This window comes from Dreissena polymorpha, chromosome 8 (genome assembly GCF_020536995.1).
Source record: "Dreissena polymorpha isolate Duluth1 chromosome 8, UMN_Dpol_1.0, whole genome shotgun sequence".
Lineage (NCBI taxonomy): Eukaryota > Metazoa > Mollusca > Bivalvia > Myida > Dreissenidae > Dreissena > Dreissena polymorpha.
The window spans coordinates 29,669,733-29,681,873 of record NC_068362.1 but is presented as its reverse complement, the minus strand read 5'-3'; the positions used below and the strand labels follow the sequence as shown (position 1 = coordinate 29,681,873).

Here is a 12,141-nt window from a genome sequence, read left to right as displayed (position 1 = left end):
AATATATCTTATATATTTACAAAAAAACACGCTTATAACTCGTACAATTCGAAAAAAGACGCAGTAAAACTAGCACTCAGATAACATCAATTACATTTCCACTTGTCATCGAAAACAACAACGTTAACTTGTTCTGTAGCGCTATGTTACGTTTATAAAGCATGCCATGAAATATCGTCAGTTATGAACACATAAATGTAAACATATGAATGTACTCACTTTTTAAGTGCGTTCTTCTGCAACAATGCGAAACTTGCTTGGGATGCTGACTGTTGAGCTCAACGAAATCGAATGTTTTGACAGTCGGCGCGGGATTCGGGTGGGATGTAAACAATGTATCATTGCGCAGCCAATAAACAACAATTTAAGTTATTTTGAACTCAATATTATTAGTAAATAATAAATAAACAAATCATTTTCATATAACTACCGTCTTGAAAATAATTCGATAGTACAAACTTAATGATTAAATACTATCGTTTCGATGAACTATTTTTTTGCTGAGGACATCTTTTGATCACGTGACGAAAAATAGACGCCAGAACACCTGCGAAAAAGAACCACGTGACTAAATTAGGACGCTAAACGCAAATACCATGCGACTCGACTTTTATTATGTAAGAACGCTCCGCAATTCCTTTGAAGCCGGAGCCTTGTGATTGCTATTACGTAAAGAATTGACCTCTAACTGAAGTAAGCAAAGGAAACGCAGCACCTAATTGACCCATTCCATTTATGTGCGAAGGCAGATTGAATTTTACTAATGTATGGTTTGCCTATATAGAGGATATTTGTTGGATTGGGTGGAATATCGATTTTATTTCACGAGTGATCATAGAAAATTATATTTTCACGAGTTGCGCAGCCACGAGTGAAAACATATTTTTTCTATGATAACGAGTGAATTAAAATTGATATTCCACCCAATCCAACAAATTTTCTTCTTATTTTATGCTCACAAATGCGCCACTCGTGAAAACATATTTTTTCTATGATAACGAGTGAATTAAAATTGATATTCCACCCAATCCAACAAATTTTCTTCTTATTTTATGCTCACAAATTAATATTTTTATACGTTTGCCAATCCGTTCAAACCAATTTCCCATTGGGCGCCCCAAAATATCATTACCGCTTTTACAATAATTATTTAATGTTTACCGACTTGAAATAAAAGTTTGTATCTTGTATCTTGTATTTGTTTATGTCATGTTAGCGTATTAATATGTGGAGTCTATTTATAGCGTAAATAACGCTAACAGTGTGTACATGTATGTTGAAGGGAAATTACTCCGTATGTTGATATAAATATTCATCGAAGAGTTCTCGCTCTTGGCGGAAGAATGCGTGGGGGTCACAATGGGGTAAAAAAAAGTGCCGGTAAAACAGTGAAAATTATCGATGGAAAGCATAAAATAAAACACACATTATAGTGCGGTAAATATGCGACTAACAAGTAAAATACACTATAATTAAACTTTTGTTTTGAATTAAGTTATTTGGAAACCAAAATTCAAAACCTTATTTCAAAACAGCAAGACTATATACACATTTTACAGAATATTCTTCAAATGTTTTTTTTTTAATATTCAGTTTCAGCGATAATGAAACATTTTTTAATGTTGTCTATCGTATCCCTGTAATAATTGTTGAACTCGTGGTCAACGTATTATTAATTGAGACCTGTGAATATAAACAAGCTTAACCTTATACTATTGCGTTATTCTCACACGGACTCCCCTTTGTTTATCGCTAGCCTCAGATTTATGAATGAGCTGAGCGAAAATACTACGTCACGCACACGCAGCAGAAAGTGGACTATTTTAATCATTCATAAAATATCTCCTCCGCGACACGTACAATACGATCATTGTTTATTGAGTCTTTTCTATAAAACACCGTTCGAAAATATTGAATGTAACACGATATTAATATAATGTTTCCATTTGTGAATGCACATAATTGGAGAACTCAAACCTCTTGCATAAATTATACAACTCTTTCTTGCGCGGATCACAAGCGGGTATTGGGTTAATCATACCCAGGCCGTATCGACCTGAAATTCACATCATGCTCATTAGACGGTCGCTAAAGCGACCATCTAAAAACGCTTTAACCTACTGAGCTATTCCGCCGAATACACATACTAAACGTATTTTATACCTTATATAAGCAATCTTCGTAGTTTCACAAAATTTAACGACAAAAACAGAACTCTCCAAATTTTTCAATCGTTTCGCGTTGCAACGCTTTATAATTTTTAGGTTTTAAAATCGTCAAAAGATGCATATAATGGCTATATTAGAGCATGGTAAATGTTCAGTATTACTGTTTCCTCACAAATATCATAACCAAAACGAAAATTTGCGAATCTGAAACAACTTTTTTCAATTTTGTCAATTTACCAAAGCGTGAAAAGATCCCTTTAACCCATTTATGCCTAGCGTCCTGAAAAAAGGACATTGCAAACAGCGTAGACCCAGATGAGACGCCGCATAATGCGGCGTCTCATCTGGGTCTGCGCTGTTTGCTTAAATGAATTTCTTTATGAAATATTCTAAATATAGAAATAAATATACTTGACACCCCTAATTTTGGAAATAAATTGATCCAATTTAGAAGGATGGGAGAGTCCACTGGGCATAAATGGGTTAAATACACCAATTTCCCAATGTGAAGACTATACGACGCGAATTTCCCCAACTTCAGGGGTTTTCGCTTAAATTTTTCCCAATTTGGCTGATGCCGGTACTTTTCATGATTGGTCAAAACAATCGCAGTAAGACACCTTGATCAGTTCATATTTCCCATCTTGACATTGATATTCATAATGACACATAGAATATTTCAAATGTGCAACCGTATATTTAAATATGTGAAAATTGTGGCTTTTTCATATCGTTACACACAATATATTTACATCGGGCCCACGCAATTCAGGAAGGAATTGCTAACCAAACTCAGGGACTTTAAAATACGTTTTCTACAATAAATAAGACAGGGGAAATTTGACTTAAGAAATAAATGGACTCGTTCACCCTTGTTTAAATGCCAAACAATGTATTAACTACACTTTACGATTTGGAATATTCATATTAAGTATAAAAGCAAAATAACCTTCATAAAATAGTTAGCCTCTCGTGGGAAGCGAACCCGTATATTCGGTGCAAAAGCGTTACAAACTTTACCTCTTCATCGCATACAGCGGTGAATTAGAATATTGTTTACACATACCGCCGAACAGCGTTCATCCTTTACGTTATCTGGCAAAACAAATATAATTAACCGGATTTTCATTTGATAATTTAACACTTTTTGAAGTCAATACAGAACATTTTCAATTTTGCTTTGTTTAGGCAATTTAAATAAAAGCAAAAAGTCCAGTTTGGGCCTAGTGGCGGGAAATTTCTTTAAAATATTACTGATCGTTTATTAAGGTCAATTAAGGTGATAGTCAGCTAGTAGCCTACGTTGAAACATACTTTAAAAATGACGCTTACTTGAGTCAGAGATCAAGACAAACATGTGTAAAGATTAAACTGGTGCGTAAAAGGCAGATTGTTATGCTGCTAATGACAATGTGAAATACATCAGAATTACTTTATTTAAAAAGCATGTGTTCTTGTTCAAAAATTATATGTGTACTGCATTCATTTATACCGTTATGCTTTTTTATTCTTAACCCATTTATGCCAAGTGGACTCTCCCATCCTTCTAAATGGGATCAATTTATTTCCAAAATTAGGGATTTCTAGTATACTTATTTCTATATTTAGACAATTTCTTACAGATATTCCTTTAAGTAAACAGCGCAGACCCTGATGAGACGCCGCATCATGCGTCGTCTCATCTGGGTCTACGCTGTTTGCCAAGGCCTTTTTTCTAGACGCTAGGCATAAATGGGTTATAGTTTAAGATTACGACATAAACTGCAAGAAAAACTGTCTTTTATGCCATTACGATTTTCCAAATGAATTTCAATAACTTGAGATATTTACAAAAATAAAGCTCTTACGGTGTGTTTACAATCTGTCCAGCCCGTGTGTAAACCATGGTGTAAACCCCTGAAAACCCCGTTGATTCTGCACCCTGAACTAGTTAACGCGATACGTCCTTATCGTAATGAAATTCTATGGCACCATAACATGGTTGCGGTGTTCGGCCGTATGTTATCTCTTTAGTATCAATTCCCGATCCGTCTGCACTTCTTATATCAAACAGATGTTTCCGGAATCAGCATACAGTAGCAGACGATAAATTCATAGCTCGCGTAGAATCATTGCCAACGAAAGGAAACACAAAAATGGCGGTTGAAATGTTTACTGGATTTATTGCGCGCATTTAGTTCAGAAGAAAGAATGCGTTTCGTGATTTCATGTGTTTTTCATCATTTACTCTTACGATTCTTTTGTTTTATAAATGCTCGCACAGCAACATCCATAGTTTTACTTAGGTTCCATACCAATATCCAATCATTTAAGTTCCAAATGGTTTCTACTGCAAGGTGTTTATTTTGCGCTTCGGGTTAAAATAAATAATGGAAGTGTCGAATTAGATATCCGTAGGAATTATTGGATGTAATTACTTTTATTTGCCGATGGTTAACCTCTGTTATCTTTGACGAAAGCCAGACGGGCTTATAAGCTACACACAGAGAAATTATTTGTGTACACAGACGTCAATAGTTGCTGTTACGGAGGGTTCGTTGGTCTGACAACAATATCTTTAACGGTGAGTTTATTTCAGTTTTGAATAAATATTTATATCATGTAGACGTTGGGAACTGTTTTCTGCTGAAGGAATGAAAATGTAATTTTTCTGAGGCATACAACGGCTGAACTTGTATACACAAGGGAATATATTCTGAAAAACGGACATTGTTTGGAATGCAATAAACTATAACATGAACATGTTTCTCTGTTAGTAATTAAAATTACTACACATAATTTTAGTAACTTAATAGTTTAAGTTACTTGACAGTTTTATTTATTACATAGTGTATGTTGCTTCATAGTTTTTGTAAGAATATTAGGGATGCAAGAGGTTAACCGGTTAACCGGTTAACCTACCGAACGACCAGTTAACCGTTTACATTTTCGGCAAAAGGTTAACCTTGAAAAATATATTTGATTATGTTGTTTTTTTCATCGAATAACTTGAACGTTTTTACTTTTTTCGCGTGACATACTGCCAAATTGCGCTGGCGACTAGTTAAAACAACATGCCGCACAGTCGACGGTAATAAATAACGTGTCAACAAACACAGCAATAAAGCAATAAATCAATACCTTTATGATAACAAATAGGGGTACGTTTTGATAATTGGCACCATTGTTTTGTTTGACTCGCGAAAATTTAACTAGCGAACTGCGGGGAGTGGGGGCTATTAGCGAAGACGTAATTGACACGTTTATCGAACTCGCGATAAAAACAGTTAAGACAATGCACGGCTTTTTTTGATGTTTTGTTAACCAATATCCAACACTGATTGCTCGCGAAAATACCGTGTTTTATAAGAAACAATTTTCTGAATAAATGCATTCGTAGTTAAAATCTTGTCGAGTAAACGTCGTATTTGCTTCTGAGAAATTACTATCATTATTGTAATTTACGTCACCAACGATGCCACCATTACCGTCCGAGGTATGGAAACACTTCAGAAAATCGGCAGACAAGAGCACTGCATCTTGTCTGTTATGCAGTGCAACAATTCAACTGCATGGCGGCACCTCAAATCTGCGAAATCATATAAAATCGACATCCGTGCCATCGGAGCGAGTGTTCTCCAAAACAGGGCGTCTTGTTACAAAGGCTCGCAACCGCATCAGCCACAAGCTTGTTGACAAGGTCATTTTCTTAACCAAATGAACAATGTTGTGCTTTGTATGTTGTGCAAATACTTGTATATGTGATGTTTTGTTTGAACTGTCCGATTGATTTTCACTGTTTGCAGTGTATCACTGATTTATTTTGCAGACAGAACTAGAAACTGTGAATTACAAATTAACTCAGAATCTGAATTTGTGCTCTTCATTTTACCCATATTTAAATGTAAAATGAAGATTAAACGATAATAATTCGGCTAAAGACGCTAAAATGCAAATAACAAAATAATTGAAAATATGCAATTATCCAATAAAGAGAGATGCGGATTCGTTGAAACACATGACCCTCTTTACGTCAACCAGAAAGGAAAAAAACATGTTAATATAAGGTCAATTTGAGCTTTAAAAATGGAAACATAATTAACAAAGAAACACACCTTTTTGTGAGCGATATGACGCGAACGTAATATAAGCGGCCCAATAAAAAATAATGACGCAAGCGATCTCGAATTAGAAATTACTTTCGTTTTTATAGAGCGGTTCGAGCGGTATGACATTTGTATGTACTCTAACATTGAAACTACCTAAAGCGCTTCGGTTAACCGGTTAATAACCGGTTACGGCAAAAGGTTAACCGGTTACTGATTTTTGTAACCTCTTGCATCCCTAAAGAATATAGAATACATGGATTTTCGTTGATTAATTTATGAAGGCATATGGGAATTAGTCATTCTGATTTGGGATGACTTATCAATATATCCAAATTAATTGTGTGCTCCCTTTTAGAATTGCAATACGGTGCCAGGAATACTAGGTTATTATGTGTGCGATTTTCTTAAAATATTTTGGAATATGTGTAACAAGAAATATCTTTAAAAAAGATATACGGCGTAAATAGTTTAATGAATGAGATCAAGGATAGCGAATGTCTTTTTCTGTGCAGTTCTTAGCTGCATCACACGCAGTACGGGATGTTACGGGGATTTTTCGCGGCTTATTTTACATTATAACATATTGCTGGTCATAAACCTATAGATACAAAACAGAAAACCAAAAGAAGAATGGAAGTGAAATTTAAACATATGAGTCAACCGGCCACACGAGAACAAACCTGTTTTAGTGGTCTGTCGGGCATTGCTATTTGATTCGATTATTAACAGTATCAAGAATCATCGTGCTCATGCTTAAAGTGATATTATGGGCATTTTGCACTGTTGAATTGAGCTGAAAAGAATTAACAGGTCAAAATAGTTAGTTAAAATGTGGTTACTGATCAATTATCTGCAACTCACCTTGCTACCAGTTGTTTATAAAAATATATTTTATATTCGATATTCTTACGTGACCCACCCAGTCCTGTAAGCCGAAATGATCCGTAAAACAATATTGTGTCTTTGTGTCGTATGAACAAATCTGCACTAAAACTAAATTTAGGTTCAACTCGTAAACGCATGATCAGTTGTCAAACGAAAGTACGGTTAATATTCAAATGCATTATTTTTCTCTATCTGGTATATTGTTTTAGTATGTTGATGCTGCATTAATTACTATAAGTGTATATGAAGTAGAAACATCAAAAATAATCAACGGTTGCGATAGACAACTATAAACTGTTACATGCTCATAATATCACTTTAGTACATTAGGCAATATGGTGGAATAATTATTGTTAAATTTATTAAAAATAATATTTATCATTGTATTGTTGAAAACACATTAAGAATCTATTATTGACATACCATAATTATATTGCTGAATATCTTCTTTTAACATATTTCTGGTCTAAAGAAAATTCCAGGTAACCTAGTTCACGGATAGCGTCTTTATTATATAACGATTATTTTACTGACCGCGAACTCCGGTGATGACCTGTATATCAACTCTGAATGTCCGCGACTTGACCCGAAACCTCGCGGGTTGAAATGCAATTCTTTAAAGTGAGGCCTCGCTTCCACTGCTCTTTATACTTTTACATGTTAACATGTTGACAGGAATATGGAAGTAAGTACTAAATATGAGAACATAGCCTTTTAAGTATAAACGCTTTTGCGCTGGTAATACTCTGAAAATAAAAGGTGTACGCACAAACTGTATTGATGTCGAGAATTGAGTGTAAAACTGTTCTATCTTTTAAGCCTTTTCATTAGAGATAAAATTGTTTCATACAGTAAAACAGTGGTACAAAGACGCGGATATGTTTCCACTGTTCTGGTGGTATACTCAAATCAGACAATGGAATAAATGAAGTGTATTCATTCGTACCTAGCCGCGGGAAATTTTATTTGAATTTTATTGGACACTTACAAAGGTCAAGTCAGGGTGAAAAGCTGGCTTATGCAGCTTACGCCGAAAAAAAGGTGTATTACTACTAAGTTCTTTAACAACGAAGCAGTTTTCTAGTCAGCGTGATGTTGTGATAGCGATTAACATTTGAAATTTGAAGTCCCGGGATTATTCCCAAGGGCAGGCATATTTTTTCATTGGTTTATAATTGTTTAAAACTGTTCAACATATAACCGTTTTGTCAGCTTTAATATATGACTCTTTGCTTACTTAAACTAATCACGTAGTATAGTTGAAGGCGAAATACATTTATAAATCATTAAAAGGGGTTAAGTGATTGCAAACTGCAAAGTGTATGTATGTGATAACTTAATTATTTAATAATTGCATAACGTATTCTTGATATGTACAGCTCATTAAAGTATATGGTTTTCTGTAGTATACTCAGAAAAAAAGAACAACAAAAAAGACTTTTGTCATAAAATGAGTGTTTCCTGTAATGTTTATCTAGTCAATCATCTTTCTGCCATCTCACCCCACGCTTGATTGCTCCCCTTCATCCCCGGGGATGCTAGAACATGGCATATCTCAGATACAATCTAAGCTATGTGTTGCTAACACCCTGAATACGCCAAAACTATTCCGCAGAGGTATTCGCGTAGACGATATAAATCCCACAAAGATCGATGTTGTTTTTATCCGCTGTGTGGGGATATGTTAAGGCGTTTTGATGGTACTTACCTCGGCAATCTACATGAAACGAAATCTAGTAAACTTATGTCATTCTTCGTCGAGAACATTTAGCCGCTGTGAGCTCAATAATCCCTTGTTGTCAATGTATCGCCTCTTTCCGAATCATATTGTTTCGTTATGCACAATTTTTGTGTACGCAAACCTATCATTATTTGACTTGCTTTTTTAAGTTTTGTGATTTGCTGTTCGCACTGGCTAAACAGCGACGATACTCTCCGCTTGTATGGATGTTTTCGTCCCAATGCAATCTCTTCTCAATAAAAATTCAGTCAAGGCGGAAAGTGTTGTCCCTAATTAGCCTTTTAGAAGAAGAACTTTTATTTCAACAAATACATATACTTATATACACATTTAAAATGGACCTTTATGGTCCTTGTTCAACATGATGTTATATCTACATAAATTAACAAGTTGACGACAATCAGTGCTTAAATACATATCATGATGTAATATTCATATCAGTGTATTTGGAAATTTGCTTATCGAGTATGTTCATAAAATAGGGTGGGTATATGTACACTCTTAAGAATTACATCATACTCACATGAAAATCTAATATTACAGCCCTTCTAAATCTCTTATGTTTGAATTTGTTTCATTTGAGATTTCAGTTAATTAAATCTCGGGATTAATACAAACTGTTTCGTAAAATACTTGTTACCTTGACACCTGTCTATTACTGAAGAATAGGCAAGTTAAGGTTATTTCCATTTAATTTTGAGAGATAAATATATATGTATTTCCACCCACGGACTGACCTACTGAAACAAAATATAGGAAAGTCTTAGGAGATTTGTTCGTTACATTGTATGATATTCAATTGTTAGGTCATTGTGCAAATATGTTCAAGCTACGAATCTTATCAATATGCATAACTGTTTAACACGTACGTGTGTTTTCAATCATTTACAATAATAAGTAATACTCTTCGCTGTAAATTTGTTTTGCGTTGGTAATATTATTTTGTATACAAATTGAGAATCATTTACATATGAGTCACATTATTCTTATTATATTATAGAGTGATTGAAAACGTAAGTACAATAAATCAATACAATGTTGTAATATCTATGATATCTACGTAAACTCTATACTCATAATGATGCATGCATGAAAACGATACAGTTACCGTTAATATACACAATTTGAAGCGAACAAAATCGTAATTGCAATAAACGATATAAATATTGATTCATTGTATAATGTGCTTTTCTCACTTCGAAAGCTTTGCTTACATGTGCAGCTAGGTTTCGTAATAGTTCACAATTATTATTTGTAATCAGCTCGACTGTTTTAAACATATTTGCTCTATGACGGTAATACTGCTTAAGAAATTTTCATCGTACGTTATCATATAAGTTACACTAAAAAAGAAAATGAAATTCGTCATCTAATTTATCACATTTGTTACGTAGTCTTTGTTCCCTTGGCGTTCTATTCCATCTACCTGTTTCACTACTTTATATATGTGATGACATTCGTAACTTTGTAATATATAGCATTTTACATTTACATGTTTAAGATATGGTTGAAATTCGAAATTACAGAAGGTGTTGTAGACTGCACAGGCTAAACTGGGATTACACTTTACGCATATGAATAAATAGCCCAGTTTCTCTAGAACGCGGATTATTATATTTTGCAGATGAAGAGGGACGTTGTGTATTTGGTCGTTATATTCTGCGCATGCGCCTGTGTCAACATCCTGCTGTTTGTCGTTCATGTGATCCCAGAACGGAGCTTTACTGTACGGCGTTTAGGTAGGCTATAACAGTAATAACCGTTGAGAGGAACTGCATTACAGCATATGCCTCTAAATGCCTAGACATTTTTTTTAAAACCTGCATGTTCATAATGTAGCTCAAATTGCCATATAATGGCTTATGCTATGAATATGCTTTACACGAAAAATAACCGAATTTTAGCATTTATCCGAAACTGGCTTATAACGCTATTTAAATGATCTACGTGATAAGTTAATTATTCATTTCATGAAAAGTACCATTATTTTAGAATAGATCGGTATCTACCTATTTTACATATGATTTCATGTGAACTTAACTACATTTGATCGACACTTGGCCAATTTACGATAATCATTATATATACCATCTTTATATTTATGGTCATGTTGTCATCGAAAAGCTTAAATAATAGTCAATAATTATAATTATTTTTGGTATTGAAGAGAATGTCTATACTTTTTATTTTATCCAATTGGAATTGTTTTAAGAATTTACTATCACTCGAATGTATAAAACATGTTCTATGTATCCACAGTAACTCTCACTTATAGACTTTATAATTTTCAGTGTTTCCTAACGCAACTGCTATTTTACCATTACAATCGACCACACCTGAATCCTTGGCGCGCCGGAAGTTACACAATGCACCGCCTTTTGATGATCATTCCCAAAACAACCGTGTATTCCGGTTTATCATAAACCCTCATAGCGCATGCGCCAGAAATGATTCGATACGATGGGCCATGGTAACCATAGTCGTCAGTAGCTCCATGTATACCGAGCGGCGACAGGCTATTCGTAATACGTGGGGTGCAAATGGAAAAGCCTCAAATTCAAAGCTGTTCTTCCTGTTGGGTACGTCCATAAGCGGGAACAACGATATTGCAAAAGAATTCGAGCTTTATCAAGACATTATACAAGTGGATATATTAGACAGGTACCAAAACCTGACTTACAAGTCGGTTGCAATGCTTCAGTGGTTCAACGATTATTGTTCAAACGCTCAAGTGTACATGAAAGCGGATGACGACGTCTATGTAAACACGGATAATGTTTTAACAAAACTGATCACTCTGACGAACACAAGTAGATTTTTCTTATGTCACGTGTTTCGCAACGCACCTCCAAATCGTGACGTAAGATCGAAATGGTACACGTCAGAAACCGAATATGATAAGCCTTATTTTCCAACGTACTGCTCGGGCATTGCGTACATCATGCATGGAACTATTTTACAAGACCTATATTCATCCGCGCGAATAGCAAAATACTTAACTATGGAAGACGTTTTCATTACCGGAATTTCTGCGCGTGACTTGAAAGTAACGCACATTCATGACGAAAACATCTGGTGGACAAAGGCGCCACCTAACGGCTGTGCCTTTCAGAAGTTGCTAGTCGCTCATTACATGACGCCAAACGACATGTTTGTGGTGTTTTCCCAACTGCAGAGTAACGAGGTCAACTGTACGACGAACGTGAATAAATATCTGAAAATAGTTGAAGACATGACCTGATTAACAATGTGCAAAATT

The 12,141-nt window shown here is 34.8% G+C and overlaps 2 protein-coding genes across 2 annotated transcripts in view; both read left to right on the top strand.

Annotated features, from left to right (window-relative positions):
• Positions 1–4,428: 4,428 nt before the first annotated feature.
• The window catches only part of LOC127842768 (beta-1,3-galactosyltransferase 5-like), a 194,666-nt gene continuing 186,953 nt past the window's right edge, over positions 4,429–12,141 (top strand). The window contains exon 1 of the mRNA XM_052372479.1: positions 4,429–4,504. The gene's annotated coding sequence lies outside the window, so the exon portion shown is untranslated. The remainder of the gene's footprint in view (positions 4,505–12,141) is intronic.
• On the top strand, positions 11,350–12,123 carry LOC127840415 (beta-1,3-galactosyltransferase 5-like). Its single transcript, XM_052368830.1, has one exon. The coding sequence runs from the start codon at positions 11,350–11,352 to the stop codon at positions 12,121–12,123; it is 774 nt and encodes a 257-aa protein (XP_052224790.1).

Bases quoted from the DNA above. Each gene is read 5' to 3' on its own strand.
- LOC127840415 (XM_052368830.1), top strand. From the start codon at position 11,350: ATGGTAACCATAGTCGTCAGTAGCTCCATGTATACCGAGCGGCGACAG.